Genomic DNA, 21,690 nt, shown 5'->3' with positions numbered 1-21,690 from the left:
CCATGCCAGCTCCTCCACTTTTCCACATAGCCCTGATTTTTTTTCTTATTCAGATAATTATCCCATTCCCTTTTGAAAGTCACAATTGAATCTGACTCCAGCACACTCTCAGGCATGGAATTCATGACAAAAAAATGCTGTCCTTGCTGGTGATGCTTGCATCCCAAGAATGAATAAAAACCAAGTTCCATACCATAACCATTTGCACGGTAAGAAAGCTTGTCATCATGTCACCTTTGGTTCTTTTGCCAAACACTTTATTCGGCATCTTCTGGATCTCAACCCTTCCTCCAATGAAAACAGTTTCGCTCTAGCTACTCTGTCCAGATCCTTCATGATTTGAAACACCTACCAAATCTCCTCTCAACATCCACTTTTGCAAGGAGAACAGCATCAGCTTCTCCAATCTATCCACATAACTAAAACCCCTCATCCCTGGAACTAATCTCATAAATCTTTTCTGCACTCTCTCTAATGCCTTCATATCCTTTCTGAAGTTCCTCCCAGAATTGAACACAATATTCCAGTTGAGACCAAACTGGTTTTATAATGGTTCACAATATCTTCCTTGCTTTTGTACTCTACCTTGATTTATAAATCCCAGGATCCTGTATGATTTATTAAACTGTAATCAATCTGTAACCCTCATGGCCAGGCATATCCTCCACTCTACCATTCCCATCAAGCCAGGGAATCAGCCCTGGTTCAATAAGAGTGCAGGGCATGCATACCTAAAAATGAGGTGTCAACCTGGTGAAACTACAACATAGGACTACTTGCGTGCCAAACAGCATAAGCAGCAAGTAATAGACAGAGCTAAGTGATCCCACAACCAACGGATCAGATCTAAGCTCTGCAGTCCTGCCATATCCAGTCAAGAGTGGTGGTGGACAAATAAACAACTCACTGGAGGAGGAGGCTCCACAAATACCCCCAACCTCAATGATGGAGGAGTCCAGCACATCAGTGCAAAAGATAAGGGTGAAGCATTTGCTTCAGCCATAAGTGTCAAGTGGATGATCCATATTGGCCTCCTCCGGAGATCCCCAGCATCACAGATGCCAGTCTTCAGCCAATTCGATTCACTGCACGTGACATCAAGAAATGGCCGAACGCAAGGAATACTGCAAAGGCTATGGGGCCCGACAATATTCCGGCAATAGTACTGAAGACTTGTGCTCCAGAATTTGCTATGCCCCTAGCCAAGCTGTTCCAGTACAGCTACAACACTGACATCACTTTGGCTATGTGGAAAATTGCCCAGGTACATCCTGTACACAAAAAGCAGGACAAATCCAACCCGGCCAATTATCACCCCATCAGTCTACTCTGGATCATCAGTAAAATAATGGAAGGGGTTATCAGCAGTGCTATCAAGCAGCACTTGCTTAGCAATAACCTGCTCAGTGATGCCCAGTTTGGGCTCCGCCAGGGCCACTCAGCTCCTGGCCTCATTACAGCCTTGGTTCAAACACAGACAAAAGAGCTGAGCTCCCAAGGTGAGGTAGGAGTGACTGCCCTTGACATCAAGGTCGCATTTGATGGAGTGTAGCATCAAGGAGCCCTCGCAAAACTGGAGTCAATGGGAATCAGGGAGAAAAGTCTCCACTGGTTGGAGTCATACCTAGCACAAAGGAAGATGGTTGTGGTTGTTGGAGGTCAGTCATCTCAGTTCCAGGACATCACTGCAGGAGTTCCTCAGGGTAGTGTCCTCAGCCCAACCATCTTCAGCTACTTAATCAATGACCTTCCTTCCATCATAAGGTCAGAAGCGGGGATATTTGCTGATGATTGCACAATGTTCAACACCATTCGTGACTCCTCAGATACTGAGGATACTCAGATAAGTCCATGCCCAAATGCAGCAAGACCTGGACAAAATCCAGCCTTGAGCTGACAAGTGGCAAGTAACATTCGCGCCGCACAAGTGTCAGGCAATGATCATCTCCAACAAGAGAGAATCCAACCATCGCCTCTTGATGTTAAATGGCATTACCATCACTGAATTCCCACTCTCAACATCCTGGGGGTTACCACTGTCCAGAAACTGAACTGGACTAGCCATATAAATACTGTGGCTGCAAGAGCAGATCAGAGGCTAGGAATCGTATGACGAGTAACCTACTTCCTGACTCCCCAAAGCCTGTCCACCATCTACGAGGCACAAGTCAGGAGTCCGATGGAATACTCCCCACTTGCCAAAATGAGTGCAACACTTAAGAAGTTTGACACCATCCAGGACAAAGCAGCCCACTTGATTGGCACCCCATCTACAAACATTCACTCCCTCCACTATTGACACACAGTAGCAGCAGTGTGTACCGTCTACAGGATGCATTGCAGGAATTCACCAAGGCTCTTGAGACAGCACCTTCCAAACCCACAACCACTACCATCTAGAAGGACACAGGCAGCAGATACATGGGAACACCACCACCTGGAAGTTCCCCTCCAAGCCACTCGCCACCCTGACTTGGAAATATATCGCTGTTCCTTCACTGTCGTCGGGTCAAAATCCTGGAACTCCCTCCCTAACAGCACTGCGGGTGTACCTACACCACATGAACGGCAGCGGTCAAGAAGACAGCTCACCACCACCTTCTCAAGGGAAACTAGGGATGGGCAAAAAATGCTGGCCCAGCTAGCGAAACCCACATCCCATAAATGAATAAAAAAAACACTTCTTCAAAGTGCCCTGACACCCTCAACAACCCCCAGGTCCCTCTGCTCCTACGCCTTCTTTAAAATTGTATGCTTTATTCTATATTGCCTCTCCTTATTCTTCGTACCAAAATGTATCACTTCACAATTCTCTGCATTAAATTTCATCTGTCATGTGTGCACCCATTGCACCAGCCTGTCTATGTCTTCTTGAAGTCCATCATTATCTTTCCATAGTTCACAATACATCCAAGTTTTGTGCTACCTGCAAATTTTGAAACTGGGCCCTGCGCACCCAAGTCAAGGTCATTAATAGTGATCGAGGCAGTGTCCTAATACTAACTGCTGGGGAACCCATGATATATCTCCCTCCAGTCTGGAAAACAACCATTCACCACTACACTCAGTTTCCTGTCACTCAGCCAACTTCGTATCCATGATGCCATTTACTTGGTGTCCTTTTTACTCCATAAATTTTGCTGACTACCCTGTTATGTGGCACTTTATCAAACATCTTTCAGAAGTCTATGTACATCACATCAACTACATTACCTCATCAACCCTCTCTGTTACCTCATCGAAGAATGCAATCAAGTTATTTAAACACAATTTGCCTTGAACCATCCATGCTGGCTTTCTTTAATTAATCCATGTATGTCCAAGTGACTGTTAATTTTGTCCCATATATTGTTTCTAAAATCTTTCCCACCACTGAGGTTAAACTGACTGGCCTGTAGTTGCTGGGCTTATCCTTACACCCTATTTTGGACAAGGGTGTGACATTTGCAATTCTCAAGCTCTACGACTAAGGACAATTGGAAGACTATGGCCAGTGCTTTTGCAATTCCACCCTTACTTTTCTCAGTACCCTCTGATTGAGTCCCGGTGATTTATTAACTTTAGTAGTCAGCCTTTCTAATAACACCTCCCCTTTATCAATTTTTAACCTGTCCAGAGCTTCAATACAAGAATACAAGAATTAGGAGGAGTAGGCCATTCAGCCTCTCAAGCCTGCTCCGCCATTTGATAAAATCATGGCTGATCAGATTGTGTGGCGTCAACTCCACTTTCTTGTTTATCCCCCATAACTCTCGACTCACTTGTCAATCAAAAATCTATCTAATTTATTACTCAATGACCCACCCTCCACTGCTCGCTGGACAAGAGAATTCTACAGACCACCGATCCTCCAAGAGAAAAAATTATTTTCATCTCAGTCTTAAATTGGAAGTCCCTAATTTTTAAATTGTGTCCCCTAGTTCTAGACTCCCCAAAATGGGAAGCATCCACTCTGTCAAGGCCCCGCAGGATCGGATGGGCTAGATTTTACGGCTTCCCCGTTGGGTCTATTTTCATCAGGGGTGCACATAAAATAAGTAGGATCGACTTGCTTCCACTCTGGCTCAACGGGTTCTGAGATGGGTTGATAAGTCCAATGTGCACTCTTCAGACTCTGCCACATACGGACAGGTGTTGCTTGGAAAATCAATCAGAGGAGTTGCTTGGAGGCTTTTGCATTCTCTCCACCGCCTTGACTTATCCTCTGCGCGTTCTTGACCAAGTTTCTGTGTGTTCGGTGTCTTCCCAAATGAACCTTCTCTCATTTTGGTCGATCACCACAAGTTGGGAAGATGTTTGACCTCTTCAGAGATGCTTTGAGGACATTCATAAACTGTTTCAGTGGAGATAGCTTTGAGTGATTTAAAGCCATGATGCTGGGCATGTTGGCTTGGGAGAAGGCTGGCTGTTGCACCGTCTTTCTTGCCACTGGATTTGGGGGATCTTTTGAAGACATTGCTGATGGCACTTTGAAATCCCTGCATGGTGCCATGACCTTAGGGTTTGAGATTCTTCTTTAGAGAAGCTCAACGGTGGAAGCTGGAGTGATTTTCGTTTTGAATTGAAGACAGCGTGCAATAGCCAGGTCCTTGTGGAATTAGTGGGATGAAGGGCTGGCATTGTCAACAACCTAGAAATATTCATCCAAGCTCTGTCAGATGGTTTTCTTCTGTTTCTCCCGGTTGATCTCTCTGTAGCGGTTGATGACATCACTGATCACTCTGTTCACTTTGGCACTGCATTCTCTGTTTGGGTCATCCTCCGTGAATATATTCCTCTTGTTGGAAAGCTTTTGACAGCCTTTGATGACAAAACTTGAGGGATGATGTGTCAGCTCGATCTTCCTCTTCAGTTCGCTGACTCTCTAGCTGCATTAAGTCTTAATTGGAAATATCTCTCTGTGGGATACAAGCAATTCCACTACGTCAACCTCATCCACTTCATAAAATCCAGCCTCCCTCACCGAAATGATGATTTCACGCTAACAAGTGCAGCGTTGTGAGATTCTCGCTGCCACTGACACATTCAGGCCAGAATTTCTGCCACATACCATTCAGGCACGATGACGTGACTTCATCCCATGAATCAGCGATACTGTCACCACCCTTGAGGATGTTGTAGCCACACCAAAATTCCCTGACCGATGGCACATTCTCACCATCTGTTGCCTCAATGAGCTGGGAGAAGGTACAGTGTAGGTAATAAGCCTTGAATGTTGCTATGGGCTGTATCAATGAAGTCATGTTGGGTAGCAGGAATATCAACGTCACATTTTCAGACAATTCATCATGGCTGATAGGATGACCAGGATAACTATCCAAGAAAAGCAATATCTTGAAGGTGAGATTTTCTCTGGTGTAATATGCCCTCCAGGCAGGGATGGTAATCAGAGAGAACCATTCTTGAAGAGTGCTCCCGTCATCCAGGCTTTCTTATTTGAATGCCAAATGCCGCGCAGATGTTCCTTGGAATAAACCCTCAATGCCCACGGTGTCTCAGACTGGTACACCACTAAGGGCTTAAACTTAAAATCGCCTGCAGCATCTCCACCGAGCAGAACAGTCAAGCAACTTTTGGCAGCTTTAAATCCTGGTGCTGTCTTCTCTTTTGACATGTACGTTCTCTGTGGCATACGTTTCCAAAAAACCCTGCCTCGTCAACATTAAAAACTAGTTTTGGTGAGTAGCCACCTTCTTCAATAACTCTCTTCAAACGGATCTGCCGCTTCTGTAACAGCATTAGCTGCTTCACGGGACACTTTATTGTTGTACGGATAGGAAATCTTCTTGGAACGGTTGAACCATCCACAACTTTCTCTCACTCTGCTCATTCTGTAAGTCTTTATACAGGCGTTTGGCTTTTTCTTAGATGACCAGACACCTGGCACTGGTTTGGGTCTTTGATTCAGACTGCCAACAGTCTTTCCATATTCTTCATTATGCTGCTTCTAATCTGACTTACCCTGCCAGCACAAAGGTGTAACACTTTGCACACTTTGTTTGATTTTGTCAGTGTTACAATGGATTGTTCTTACTGTCGTGGGGGGTAGCCCATGCACTCTGGCAATGTCGACTGCTCGTTTTCCAGCCTCACGACAATTTAAAACATCCAATTTTACTGCTAGGCTTATAGTTTTTCATGCTTCCTTTGCAGCAGCAGGCTCACTACCACTTGCTTGGCTTGCTTGTTTTATTTTAAAGTGCTTCCAAGGGATTGTAGCACCAAATCATAAGCCTGAAAGAAGAAACTTTAAAATGGCTCCTCTGCTTCACCTGCTACATATTGCTCATCTGCCTCGCCTGCTGCAAATGGCTTCTCACTGATTTTAAAATGGCTCCTGTGCCTTGACTGCTGCAGGCTTCAACAAGGAAGTCAGCCTCCTGAAGGGTACATCCTGTATTTTTCACTCGAACAAGCCCCGAGGCAAGGAAAGCAATTTTACTGTACCTGTGTGCAGCAGCAAATACTGTACCTAGCTCTCTCTCACAGACTTCAATGGTTTCTTTACCTCACGCACAGCAGGCATTCCTGAAGCTCCAAAATTGAAATCAGCTTGAGTCAAGAAATGGGTCTTTTTTCACAGAGATGAGCTGCCCAGGCTTCCACATGACTTGCAAAACAAATCTCTTGCTCTGGACATTCTTTCTTCAGAACTTTGCCTCGGTGGCTTTTTAAAAAATATCCAGCTTCCCTCAAGGCACTGACTCACAATGACACTGATTGGGCACAGGACCCAATATTAGGTGAACATTAAATGAGCTGACATGCGATGACGCATAACACGTGCAATGAAGACCGTGACACGCGCAATGAGGAAGCCAATGGCAATGACGCACAACACACGCGATGACGACCCCAATGGCTATGATGCAAAATTAAATAAAAATGAAAATCGCAATGTAGTTTGGAGAAATGGGTCCTGAAAAAGAAATGACTTTAAAACGAAACGGCGTTAAGTGGGGTGACTTAAAGCGGGGACTTGCTGCATCCTTCCCACTATTTGGTGGCTTATAGAATACACTCAGTATTTTAATGGTACCTCTACTGTTTCTTAGTTCTAACCAAATATATTCAGTCCTCGAGTACTCCATGACATCCTCTCTCCAACACTATAATATTCTCCTTAATCAATTCTGTCACCCCTCATTGTTTCTTTTTTTCCGTCATTCCTGAACACTTTGTATCCAGGAATATTTAGTACCCAGTCCTGCCCTTTTTTTGGGCCAGGTCTCCGTTATTGCCATGACACCTTATTCCCATTGGTTATTTGCACTTACAGCTCACCAACCTCAATTATCACATTCTGTGCATTCACATGCATCCACTATAAACCTAATTTAGACATTATTGCATGTCCTCTTACTCTGATCCCACATAATACCTTACTATTTCTTACTCAAGTGCTATCTGTCTCTCCCAATTCTTTGTGCACCTTGCTTTTTCTCGCTATTACCTCCTGGTTCCCTATCCTTCGCCAACTTAGTTTACATCCTCCCCAATAGCACTAGCCAATCGCCCCATAAAGACATTGGCCCTGTTTAGGTGCAGCTCATCCAGCCTACATAGGTCCAACCTCCCTAGAACTGATGCCCAGGAACAGAAAACCCTCCCTCCTGCATCATCTTTCCAGCCAAGCATTCATCTTCTCTATCTTCCTATTTCTATACTCACTAACGCATGGTACTAGGAGTAATCCAGAGATTACGCTGAGGCTCTGCTTGCTAGTTTCTTACCAATCTCCCTAAAATCTGTCTGCTGACTGATCCCTCTTTTTACCCATGTTGTTGGTACTGATATCGTCCACAATCGCTGGTTGTTCACCTTCTCCCCTCAGAATACTCTGCAGTTGCTCAGTGACATCCTTGACCCTGGCAACAGATAGGCAACATACCATCCTGGATTCACATATGCAGCACAGAAATGCCTGTCTGTTTCCTTAACTATAGAATCCCTTATCACTATTACTTTCCCAATCTTCCTCCGGTATAGCTCAGCCAGCTGTGGTGCCGTGCATGTGGTTCCTCTGGGGAATGCAGCCAAAGCCATCACTCTCACCAGTAGTCAGAACTGAATACCAGTTGGAGAGAAAATGCACTCAGGGAACTCCTGCACTATCTGCCTGGCGATCACCCATTCCCTCTTTGCCTGCACATTCTTAAGCTGTGGACTAATCACATTTAGTAACGTGCTATCCACCTAGCTCTCAGCCTTGCAGATGCACTGAAATGACGTCAGCTGTTTAACTAACTTGCTGGAGTTTTTTGAAGAGGTAACAGAAAAGCTTGATGAGGGCAATGCTGTTGATGTGGCATACATGGACTTTCAAAAGGCATTTGATACAGTGCCACGCAACAGACTTGTGAGAAAAGTTATTGCTCAGGAAATAAAAGGGACAGTAGCACTGTGGATACAAAATTGGCTGAAAAATAGGAAGCAGGGAGTAATGGGTAATGGATATTTTTCGGGCTGGAGGAAGATTTGTAGTGGAGTTCCCTTGAGGTCGGTATCGGGATCTTTGCACTTCCTGATATATATTAATGATCTAGATCTTGGTGTGCAGGGGGAAATTTCATTAAGTTTGCGGATGATACGAAGCTTGGGAGTGTGTGAACTGCAAGGAGGACAGTTTGGAACTTCAAGAAGTAGTATCCTGGGTTTTATTAATAGGAGCATAGAGTATAAGAGCAGGGAGGTAGTGCTAAATTTATAAGACACTTGTTAGACCTCAGCTGCAGTATTGTGTACAGTTCTGGGTGCCACATAATAGGAAGGATGTGAACACACTGGAGACAGTGCAGAAGAGGTTTACAAGAATGGTTCCAGGGATGAGAAATGTCAGCTATGAGGGTAGATTGGAGAGGTTGGGACTGTTCTCCTTGGAAAGAAGATGGATAAGAGGAGATTTGATAGAGATGTTCAATATCGTGAGGGAGCTGGACAGAGTAGATAGGGAGAAGCTGTTCCTGCTTGTAAAAGGATCAAGAACGAAAGGGCACAGACTTAGTGATTTGCAAAAGAAGCAAGTGTTACCCGAGAAAAAACTATTTCACACAACGAGCGGTTCGGGTCTGGAATGCACTGCCTGGAAATGTGGTGGAGGCAGGTTCAATCAAGGCATTCAAGAGGGCATTTGAATAGAAGCAATGCGCAGGGGTACGGGGAAAAGGCAAGGCAATGGCACTAGGTCATAATGCTCATTTGGAGAGCAGGTGCAGACACAATGAGCCAAATGGCCTCCTTCTGTGCCGTTTCTGTGATTCTGTTGCTCAAGTTCTGAAACCTGGAGCTCCAGCTCCTCCAGTTGATGGCACTTCCTGCACATGTGGTTGTTCAGAACATGAGAAGTTCCCTGGAGCTCCCACATGGAACAGGATGTGCGTTGATTGGGACTGTGGTGCCCTCCCATGCATCTATTTATCAGGCTAACCGAATTAACAGATATAAACTAAAGACAAATAAATAATCACCAGCTACTCGCCAATCAACTGTTTCCCTTGTGCTGGCATCACTATTTTATCGGGAGGTTAATTTAAATAAAACTAGACTCAAGACTATTTCAATGTACCAATTTTAAAACGTACCAAATGTAAAGATCTATTAGACAATTAACTTAATTCATGGTACTTTTGGTTTCTTATACATCCTACCTTGCAGTTTTATACGTCAAATCAATAGACAACTTTGAATATCCATACCAAAAGACAAATCAGTGAATTGAAAAGTAATTACCCTGTTGGACTGTCGAGAGCCACAAGCTGGAAAAGGATATCAACCTCCAAAGGTGTAATCTGTCCAAATTTATTGGCAGCATGAGCAAACTCTTCTATATATCAAAAGAAAAACAAAGATAACAGCTGCATGCCTATTTGCAATGTCCTAAGGTGTTTTATGCTAAAATTATGCTGACAGCATACTGTCAATGGCAGGGGTATCACACTTCGAATACAGAGGGTAGCAACTTGGAGCTCGAATTTTCCGAGTGCATATAGGGTCCAATTCTTTCCCAAGCTTCAAAGGCTCCACTAAAGACAGCACAAACATGCGGTTTCTTCCTACTCGTCCATCAATGGACCAAACTGAAATCAGCATGGAGGGTAAACAACAAAATTGGGCCAAATAGCCTGATTCTATTGTGTAATTCCTCTGTATTGCTACATACTGCACAGAGACTTTCCTGGTTAATATGACTCTGCTGCTTCTTATGTTACATGGCTGAGCCATGTGGAACTCCAAAAGTTCCTATTTTGTTTCATTTTTTGATGTGGGTTTGATTAGCAAGAATAACATTAATTTCCCATCCTCAGTTGTCCTCGAGTGGCTTGGCACTTTAGAGGGGAGTTAAGAACCAAAAATTTTGCACGGGGAATTGAATACAAAAGTAGGGAGATCATGATTCAGTTATACAGAGCACTGGTGAGCCCACATTTGGAATACTGTGTACAGTATTGGTCACCTTATTCAAGGAAGGATATAAATACATTGGAAGCAGTTCAGAGGAGTTTTACCAGACTAATACCTGGAATGGGCGGATTGTCTTATGAGGAAAGGTTGAAGAGGCTAGGCTTGCATCTGCTGGAGTTTAGAAGAGTAAGAGGTGTCTTGATGGAAACATATAAGATCCTGAGGGGGTCTTGACAGGGTGGATGTGGAGAGATTATCTCCTCTTGTGGGAGAATCTAGAACTAGGGGTCACTGTTTAAAGGTAAGGGTAAAACAGAGATGAGGTGAATTTTTTTCTTTCAAAGGTCATGAGTCTTTGGAACTCCCTTCCTCAAAAGTCAGTGGATACAGAGTCTTTGAATATTTTTAAGGCAGAGGTGGGTAGTTTCTTGGTAAGCAAAGGGGTGATAGGTTATCGGGGGTAGGGGGGATGCAGATTTGAGGTCATTATCAGATCAGCCATTATCTTATTAAATGGCAGAGCAGGCTCAACCGGCCAAATGGCCTACTCTTGCTCCTTGTTCGTAAGTTCAGATGTGTGACAAGCAGGCCAGACCAGTAAGAATGTCAGGTTTTCTTGCCTAAAGGACATCAGTGAACCAGCCTGGACAGTCCAACATATTCATTATCACTTTTTTGTTACCACTTTTCAAATTTTCAAACCGTCAAGGCGGGATCTAAACTCACTTTCTCTGAATTATTATTAGTCCAGCATTGTCACAAGTAGTCTAATATTACTACCATAAGACCAGCAATCTTGCAACATATGACATAGATAGAAAGAGGGATGAGGTCTTGCATCAAGAATTCAGGGAGTTAGGCAGTAGACAGAAAAGCAGGACCTCGCGGGTTGTAATTTCTGGATTACTGCCAGTGCCAAATGCTAGCAAGCACAGAAATAGGAGAAAAGCGCAGATGAATACGTGGCTTAAGAGTTGATGCAGGAGGGAGGGTTCTAGATTCCTGGATCACTGGGACCATTTCTGGGGAAGGTAGGACCTGTACAAGCGGGACGGTCTATATCTGAACCAGAGCGGGACTAACATCCTTGCAGGCAGGTTTGCTAGTGCTGTTGGGAGGAGTTTAAACTAATTCGGCAGGGGGAGGGGACACAGAACGTTAGCAGAATAGGGACATATCATAATACAGTAAAACAATCAAGTCAGAGGGAGTACAGCTGCATTAAGCTTCAGGGGAGTAAAGCAAGGCTCGATGGCATCTACTTTAATGCCAGGAGTATTACAGCTAAAACGGATGAGTTAAGGGTGAGGATTGACACGTGGAATTGTGATATAGTAGCCATCACAGAGACGTGGTTGAGGGAGGGGCAGGATTGGCAGCTCAACATTCCGGGATATAGAATCTTCAGGCAGGGGAGAGGGTAAAAGAGGAGGCGGCATTGCATTATTAGTTAAGGAGTCAGTTACTGCAGTAAGGAGAGATGATATCTTGGAGGGGGCATCAAATGAAGCTTTGTGGGCAGAGCTTAGGAATAAAAAAGGGGCAGCCACATTGTTAGATGTTTATTATAGACCCCCAGATAGTCAGCAGGAAATTGAGGAGCAAATATGTGCACAATTTGTGGTGGTGTGTAAAAACATTAACAATAGGCTAATTATATTAGGTGTTTCAACTATCCCAACATTAATTAGGATAGACATAGTGTTAAGGGCTTGAATGGAGTGGATTTCTTGAAATGTGTACAGGAGAACTTTTTAGGTCAATATGTAGAGGGTCCAACAAAGGACGGCACAGTGTTGGACCTAATTCTGGGGAATGAAGCCGGACAGGTGGCTGAGATAGTGGTGGGCGAGCATTTTAGTGATAGCGACCACAACATGGTACACAAGGACAGAGAAATAGACAAGTTGCAAAAAAATGTTTTGGGTTGAAGAGAGCGGATTTTAGTAAAATAAGGCAGGATCTGGCCAAGGTAGGCTGGGAACAGCTACTTGTGGGGAAATCTACAGAGGAGCAGTGGGGGGCATCCAAAAAGGAAATGGGGAGGGTACAGCCTCAACATGTTCCCTCTAGGGTGATAGGAAGGAGTAACAAGCCCAGAGAACCATGGATGACCAGAGGTATTCAGGATACGATGAGAAAGAAATGAGAGGCTTTGAGCAGGTACAAGGGGAGCAAATCAGCAGAGGCATTAGTGGAGTACAGACAGCGCAGGGTGGAGCTTAAGGAAGCAATTAGGAGAGCAAAGAGGGGATATGAGAAAGCTCTGGCTGGTAAAAGTAGGGAAAATCCCAAGATATTCTATAAGTATATCAATGGGAAGAGGATGACCAGGGAAAAAGTAGGGCCCATTAGGGACCAAGGGGGCAATCTATGGGTGGAGCCGGAGGACATCGGTAGAGCGTTGAACGAATACTTCACATCCGTCTTCACCCAAGAGAATGAGGATGAAGGTATGGAACTTGGGGAGAGGGACTGCGAGGTTCTTGAGCAAATTGATGTAGGGAGTGACAAGGTATTGGAGGTGTTGGCAAGCTGAAAAGTGGACAAATCTCCAGGTCCGGATGATTTGTGTCCCAGACTGCTGAGGGAGGCAAGGGAGGAGATCGCAGGGGCTCTGACCCAAATTTTCAATTCTTCTCTGGCCACGGGGGAGGTGCCAGAGGACTGGAGAAGAGCTAACGTGGTTCAGCTATTTAAGAAGGGTTGTAAAGATAAGCCAGGGAACTACAGACCAGTGAGTCTCACGTCAGTGGTAGGGAAACTATTGGAAGGAGAGAATCTATCTCCACTTGGAGAGGCAAGGTTTGATCAGGGATAGACAGCATCGCTTTGCCAGAGGGAGGTCATGCCGAACAAATTTGATTGAATTTTTTGAGGTGGTGAGCAGGTGTGTAGATGGGGGTGATGCAGTTGATGTAGTTTATATGGATTTCAGCAAAGCCTTTGACAAGGTCCCACAAGGGAGACTTATAAAGAAGGCACATTGTGTGCACATGGGATACAGGGTAATCTGATAAGGTGAATTCAAAATTAGCTTAGTTATAGGAGACAGAGGGTGATGACAGAAGGATGCTTTAGTGACTGGAAGCCCGTGTCCAGTGGTGAACCACAGGGATCTGTGCTGGATCCCCTATTATTCGTCATTTATATAAACAACATAGATGACTATTTGGGGGGTAGGATTAGTAAGTTTGCGGATGACACAAAGATTGGCTGGGTGGTTAATAGTGAGGTTGAGTGTCTTGGGCTACATGAAGATATAGACGGGATGGTCAAATGGGCAGATAAGTGGCAGATGGAATTTAACCCTGAAAAGTGTGAGGTGATACATCTTGGAAGGAATAATTTGACAAGGAAGTATTCAATGAACGGCATGACACTAGGAAGTTCTCAGGAACAAAGGGACCTTGGCATGTGTGTCCATAGATCTCTGAAGGCGGAGGGGCATGTTAGTGGGGTGGTGAAAAAGGCATTTGGGATACTTGCCGTTATCGATCGAGGCATAGGTTACAAAAGTAGGGAGGTCATGTTGGAGTTGTATGGAACCTTGGTGAGGCCACAGCTGGAGTACTGTGTGCAGTTCTGGTCGCCACATTATAGGATGTGATTGCACTGGAGGGGGTGCAGAGGAAATTCACCAGGATATTGCCTGGGATGAAATATTTAAGTTATGAAGAGAGGTTGGATAGACTTGGGCTGTTTTCGTTGGAGCAGAGAAGACTGAGGGGCGACCTGATCGAAATGTACAAGATTATGAGGAGCATGGGCAGAGTGGATAGGGAGCAGCTGTTCCCCTTAGTTGAAGAGTCAGTCACAAGGGGACACAAGTTCAAGGTGAGGGGCAGGAGGTTTAGGGGGATGTGAGGAAAAACCTTTTTACCCAGAGGGTGGTGATGGTCTGGAATGCGCTGCTTGGAAGGGTGGTGGAGGCAAGTTGCCTCACATCCTTTAAAAAGTACCTGGATGAGCACTTGGCATGCCATAACATTCAAGGCTATGGGCCAAGTGCTGGTAAATGGGATTAGGTAGGTAAGCCAGGTGTTTCTCACGTGTCGGTGCAGACTCGATAGGCCGAAGGGCCTCTTCTGCACTGAGAGATTCTGTGATATGCTGCAGAAAACTGCTCGGGTCAAATTTTTCAAGATGAAAGAGATTCAAAGTGTTGCTTTAACTGTTTTGTTACTAAACTAGACTAAAATGTATTTAGCCTTACATACGGTTTTGCAATCAGAAAATTCATACTCATTGCACAATTACAGGTTGATTAATAGATCAAACCTGTGAAAAGTCGATGACTGATTTTCTGATAAGATTAATTAGGGATTATTAATTAAAGCAACAAATATTTGGAAAAAAATTTTGATTTGTTTGGGCGGGGTAGGGGACAAAAATTAATATTTTTACCTTTAGTGATCTGTACATCTTTTCTTGTGCCTGCTAAAGTGCTGTATATCTTCCTTATAAGCTCCATGTTGTTCAGCAAGGAGTTAAATGCATTGAAGTAAGAAAAGCTGACCAGATGAGAGGTAGTTCCACCTGCTGCCTGTTTAATAAAAACAAAACATTGCTACTGTTAATTCCTTTTAGAAGAGCTAAAAATTGAAAACAGAAAAAATTCTATATACACACTTTGGGTCTCTCTCTGTGTTGCTCATTGTAAATGTGATTAAAATTTGTTTATAAAGAAAGGAGTATTAGACCATGTAGTGCACAATGCATTTTTTGGTAAATGTATCCCTTTAAAAAGCACAAACAAATATTTCAATAACTCAAGCCATTCAGATTAACTTGTTGTTTGGTCATTGGAGAAACATTGGAGATTAGAATCTGCTCTAATTCAAGATGCAGATTAAAAGTGCAAACTGGAAGAGATTGTAAATATAAAAGTGTGGCATCCAGATGAAATGTTTTATAATTTATATGATGATTTTCAATATATTATCAGCATATCAACGATTGCTGATGGCCAGGGGCTATGCTTTGCTTCATTTCACGTAATGTACAATATAGCAGGGCCACTGATTTACAGTGATTAAATAAATCAAGTTCTTTAATACAGAACATTATAGGATTGCTACTAGGATTTTCAGATTTAAATTGTATAATTATGTGCATATTTGCAAGAAAGCTAAGTCAGTGAGCATGTATTTATTCTATTTTTTTGTTTTAAAAGGCCAGTAAAACAAGGAAGGCAAGGGGTTGCTGACATCTAGGAAGTAGTTTGTATGACCTGTATGTAGTAGTTGTTGTGGAGGATGTTTGTGTGGTTTGGTGGTATTCAGGAGTGATGCTGGCATTTGGGAGCATATGTCGGGGTAGGGGTGGGGGGAAGGGGTGCAGTGTATGGAAAAAAAAATTGATGTTAGAAGGAAATGAATTACATCACAATGGGTCAAGTTCTCTATGACACAGTCTAAAGAGCAGCTGTCAAGAGTTTAGGTTTGATGGTGTCAAGGGTTTTCCCAACATTGACTGGAAAAGGTTTCAAAATAAATGCTGCTGAGTATTTAAAATAGTAGCTTCCAGACCCAGGTAAAACCTTTTAAGAAATCCACCTCCCAAATGTAACTAGTCCATCCCATGTCAATCCAGCCTTTTCGCTTTCCTTCACAATAGTGAAGAAATCATTTCAACAACACAACCACAGGACCATGAGCTTCCCTCCCCAGGGTGTTGAAAGTCACATTACGAGCCATTGCTGTGCAGCAGCCAGATTTTCAGTGTCTTTAAAATCAGTATTGAAGAACTCTCAGCGAGTTCCATGCAATAACCAGTAACAGGGGTTTTAGGACACACTGGTGGGGTCCTTGGGCTGATAGGGTAAGTCTTACCAACAGGGTACCAGTTTACAATTTGGAGTCCATTTGTCAGTGTCAGGCTTCAGTTGAAAAGCATAAAATCCTTTAAACCATAAGACATAGGAGCAGAAGTAGGCCATTTGGCCCATCGAGTCTGCTCTGCCATTCAATGAGATCATGGCTGATCTGATAATCCTCAACTCCACTTTCCTGCCTCTTCCCCATAAACCTTGATTCCCTTACTGATTAAAAATCTGTCTATCTCAGCCTTGAATATACTTAACGACTCAGCTGCTACAGCCCTCTGTGGGAAAGAATTCCACAGATTCACTACCCTCTGAGAAGAATCTGTCTTAAATAGGTGACCGCTTACTGAGATTATGCCCTCTGGTCCTAGGCTCTCCCACAAGGGGAAACAACCTCTCAGCATCTACCCTGTCAAGCCCCCTAAGAATCTTATATGTTTCAATAAGGTCACCTCTCATTCTTCTAAACTCCAATGAGTACAGGCCCAATCTACTCTACCTCTCCTCATAAGAAAATTCCTCCATATCCAGGATCAACCTAGTGAACCTTCTCTGGACTGCCTCCAGCCAGTATATCTTTCCTTAGATAAGGGGACCAAAACTATTCACCGTGTTCGAGGTGTGGTCTAACTAGTTCCTTGTATAGTTTTAGCAAGACTTCCCTATTTTTATACTCTATTCCCTTTGAAATAAAGGCCAACATTCCATTTGCCTTTCCTATTACCTGCTGAATTTCTATGCTGGCTTTTTGTGATTCATGCACGAGGGCCCCCAAATCACTCTGTGCTGCAGCTTTCTGCAGTCTTTCTCCATTTAAATAACATTCAGCTCTTCTATTCTTCCTGCCAAAGTGCATAACCTCACATTTGCCCACATTATATTCCATCTGCCAAGTTTTTGCTCACTCACTTAACCCGTCTATATTCCTCCGAAGACTGTGCCATCCTCACCAATTTCCTTCCCACCTATTTCTGTGTCCTCCACAAACTTGGCAATAGTACATTCACTTCCCTCATCCAAGTCATTAATATATATTGTAAACTGTGGCCCCAACACTGATCCCTGTGGCACTCCACTAGTTACAGGTTGAAAATGCCCCCCTTATCCCAACTTTCTGCCTTCTATTAGTTAGCCAATCCTCTATCCATGTTAATATACTATCCCCAACACCATGGGCTCTTATCTTACTAAGTAGCCTTATGTGCGTTACCTTATTGAAATGCCTTTTGAAAATCCAAATATATTACATCTACTGGTTCCCTTTATCTATCCTGCTTGTTAGCTCCTCAAAGAATTCTAATAAATTTGTTAGGCATTATTTCCCCTTCATGAAGCCATGCTGACTCTGCTTGATTAGATTATGCATTTCTAAATGCTCCGCTGTTACATCACTTATAATAGACTCCAACATTTTCCCAATGACAGATGTTAAACTAACTGGCCTATAGTTTTTTTGTCTCCCTCCCTTTTTAAATAAAGGTGTTACATTGGCAGTTTACCAATCCTCTGGGGCTTTTCCAGAATCTAAGGATTCTTGGAACATTACTACCAGTACATCCACTATCTTTGTAGCTACTTCCTTTAATATCCTAGGAAGCAACCCATCAGGTCGAGGGGACTTATCGGCCTCTAGCCCCATTAGTTTCCCTAGTAATTTTTCACTAATGATATTTAATCCCCCCCCAATTTTGTCCCTTGATTATTTAATGTTTTTGGAATGCTATAAGTGTCTTCTATCGTGAAGACTGATGCAAAGTATTTATTCAACTCCTCTACCATTTCCTGGTTCCCCATTATTATTTCCCCAGCCTCTTCTCTAAGGAGGCTGGTGTTCACTTTGGTCTCTCTCTTCCTTTTTGTATATTTAAAGAAGCTCTTACTGTCCATTTTTATATTACTTGCTAGTTTACCCTCAAAGTTAATTTTCTCTCTTTTTTTTTGGTCATCTTTGGTTGGTTTTTAAAGCTTTCCCAAACCTCTGGCTTACTACTAATTTTTGCCACATTGTAAGTTTTTTCTTTCAATTTGATATTATCTTTAACTTCCTTGGTTAACCATGGTTGGTTTATCCCCTTCCTTGAATCCTTCTTCCTCACTGGGATATATCTTTGTTGTGAGTCTTGAACTATTTTCTTAAACGTCTGCCATTGTTCATCAACCGTATTTTCTGATAAACTGCTTTCCCAGTCCACTCCGGCCAACCCTGCCCTCATTCTTTTGTAATTATCCTTAATTAAATTTAGCACAGTTGTTTCCGACCCAAGTTTCTCACTCTCAAACTGAATGCTAAATTCTACCATGTTATGATCGCTGTTTCCTCTTTACTCTGAGATCATTTATTAAACCTGCCTCATTACACATTACCAGATCCAAAATAGCCTGATCCCTGGTTGGATCCACAACATACCGTTCTTGGAAACTGTCCCGAATACACTCAACGAATTATTGCTTGTGGCTACCTCTGCCAATTTGATTTTCACAATCTACATGAAGATTAAAGTCACCCCTGATTAATGTACGGTCTTTTTTACATGCCCTCAGTATCTCCTGATTTATTCTCTGTCCTACAAATAGCTACTGTCGGGGTGCCTATAGGCTATTCCCACCAGTGCCTTCTTCCCTTTGTTATTTCTTACCTCGACCCACATGGATGCTACATCTTCTGAGCCAAGATCATTTCTTGCTATCGTACTTATTCCATCTCGTACTAACAAAGCTACCCCACCACCCTTTCCTTCCTGCCTGTCCTTTTGAAAAGTCACATACCCCTGAATATTTAGTTCCCAGCTTTGATCTCCTTGTAACCACGTCTCTGTAATAGCTATAAGATCATACCTATTAACCTCTGTTTGTGCCGTTAATTCATTTATTTTGTTCCGAATAATATATGCATTTAAGTGAAGGGCCATTAATTTTAACTTTTTATCATTTTTTCCCCCCTTTGACTCTCTTTGATGCTGTTTTTTCATGTTTGTACACTTTGTCCCTTCTTGTCACACTCTGGGTATCATTGCCCAAGTAGCTGCCCTGCGAGGCTGCCATATCCCTTTGCTTTGTAAGCCTACGTTTTCCCTTTCCGGAACCCTCCCCAACCCTCTATTTAGTTTACAGCCCTAGTTATTCAGTTCGCCAGGACACTGGTCCCAGCACAGTTCAAGTGAAGCCCATCCCACCGGAACAGCTCCCTTCTACCCCAGTACTAGTGCCAGTGCCCCATGAACTGAAACCCATTCCTCCCACACCAATCTCTGAGCCATGCATTTAACTCCTTGACTTTATTTACCCTATGCCAATTCGCCCATGACTCAAGTAGCAACCCTGAGATTATTACCTTGGAGGTTTTGCTTTTTAATTTAGCCTCTAACTGTTCAAATTCTTTCAGCAGAACCTCCTTTCTAGTCCTATCAATGTCGTTGGTACCAACATGGACGACAACAACTGGATCCCTCCCCTCCCATTCCAAGTTCCTCTCCAACCCTGAGGAGATGCCCTTAACCCTGTAACCAGACAGGCAACACAGCCTTCAGGACTCGCGCTGACGGCTGCAGAGAACAGTATCTATCCCTCTAATTATACTGTCTCCTACCACTACTAAGCTCCCATTTCCTCCCCCCACTTGAATGGCTCCATGTACCACGGTGCCGTGGTCAGTTTGTTCATCCTCCCTGCAGTCCCCGCACTCATCCACACAGCTTTCAAGAACCTTGGAACTGTTGGACAGTTGCAGGGGCCGAGGCTCCTTGAACCCTACTTCCTGGGTCCCCACACCTTCACCTGCAGTCACAACTTCCTGTCCCTGATCACAGACCAAATTTGACTTACCTAATCTGAGAGGTGTGATCGCCTCCTGGAGCAAAGCGTCCATGTAACTTTCCCCCTCCCTGATGCGGTGCCATGTCTGCACCCCACCCCCACCCCCGACACCCCGCTCCCCCCACCCCTGACCTCCAACAGCCCCGACACCCCCCCCCACCCCCCCACCCACCCCCCTTGGACCTCCGACCAACCTTTCCACGCCCCCCCACCCCCCAACCCCCCTACAAACCCAAATGCACTTAACCTTAGTAAAACTTAGTGAAACTGGCTTAATTGTATCCTAATAAATGTGCTTACTCCCTTACACATTGAATGGAATGCATCAATCGTTTTACTCACCTACATTTTTATTAAAAGCATTAACTGCCTTTCAGCTGCAGTTAATTCTACAGGCTATTTGTTAAGTTCAATAGTGTAAGTGTTGATTTCAGCTGCACTCAAACTGAAATATCTCAAGAAACTAGTCTTAATGATTAACTCAAAGCACAAAGTAAGAATCTTTCTTTGGCTCACGTGTGTTCTCTGATTCATACAAGCGAGCATGCAAGCTCTTTGAAAGCACAATACTAAATTAAAGCAACGGAGAATTCAGCTTTATAGTGCAAACAACTTTTTCGAATGTGACATTTTAAAATTTTAAAGATTAATGTTCAATTTCAACTTGAGGGAGACTGTTTGAAACTAAGTTACCTACTGTAAACTATCAATGTAGGTTTAATCATCCTGATAATATGTATTTACCAACAAGGTTTCATTCCAAGAATAGTTCCACTTTAATTAGGAGGTTCTTTTAAAAATAAACCTGTTAATTTCACTTACTGAGACTAGATTCTCTTCAACAAACGGAGTGAGCATGTGTGAACGAATGGTAACCATTATATCGCTGAAGTCTAATGCCACGATTGTGCCACTTTTGTTTTTGTCCTTTTGTGCAAACGCTTGCCTTGCATGCTCCAGCTGTAGTTCCTGGAAAACAGAATTAAAAAAGACACAATTTTAAGGAAGGAATTGCTGTCCTATAAGAACCAGAGCCATCTCTATTTTTTAGCATCAAAACTCTACAATCTCCAAAGGACAATAACAGCAGTAATAAACCGAATGATGACAAGTATTCATTCCTCCTTACTTCATCATCTATATACAACTTATTAATTATAAATCAGCTGTCACTAAAACAAACACTATTAAAAGATAATCAGAAATATCTCCTGCTCCTTTCACCCCACTGCTGTTTTACAAATAGATAGAGAACAGTAGGCAGGATGACAATTTTTTTTTAATAACAGGAAAAGGCCAACTGGTCTAACAAGTTCATTCCTTTTTAATGGGCAACAGCCTGGCATAACTGGATATTACTGCATTTTTTAAAAATGTGACATTTTAAAATTACAAAAATCAACTTCCAATTTCAAATTGAGATTGGCTGTTTGAAACTAAGATAATTTAGTTACTACTATAAAATGTCAATATAGGCTTAATCATCCTGATAATACTGCATTTGCACAATAACAAGGTTTCACTTCAAGAATAGTTTCACTTTAATTAGGAGGTATTTGTCAATCTCATGAACTGAGACTAGGTCTCTTCAACAAAAGGAGTCAGCATGTGTGAATGAATGGTAACCATGTTATCTTATCCTATCTCTA

General features: G+C 43.1%; 1 protein-coding gene across 1 annotated transcript in view; it reads right to left on the bottom strand.

Annotated features, from left to right (window-relative positions):
- Positions 1-21,690, bottom strand: part of slc25a12 (solute carrier family 25 member 12) — a 128,471-nt gene that overhangs the window by 72,376 nt on the left and 34,405 nt on the right. Inside the window, exons 6-8 of the mRNA XM_078552103.1 lie at positions 20,864-21,010; positions 14,809-14,947; positions 9,730-9,823 (exon numbers count right to left, since the gene is read on the bottom strand). Coding sequence (XP_078408229.1) covers positions 9,730-9,823; positions 14,809-14,947; positions 20,864-21,010 — 380 coding nt within the window. The remainder of the gene's footprint in view (positions 1-9,729; positions 9,824-14,808; positions 14,948-20,863; positions 21,011-21,690) is intronic.

This window comes from Cetorhinus maximus, chromosome 11 (genome assembly GCF_964194155.1).
Source record: "Cetorhinus maximus chromosome 11, sCetMax3.hap1.1, whole genome shotgun sequence".
In the NCBI taxonomy this organism is placed as follows: domain Eukaryota; kingdom Metazoa; phylum Chordata; class Chondrichthyes; order Lamniformes; family Cetorhinidae; genus Cetorhinus; species Cetorhinus maximus.
This window is presented reverse-complemented; position numbering and strand designations above follow the sequence as displayed.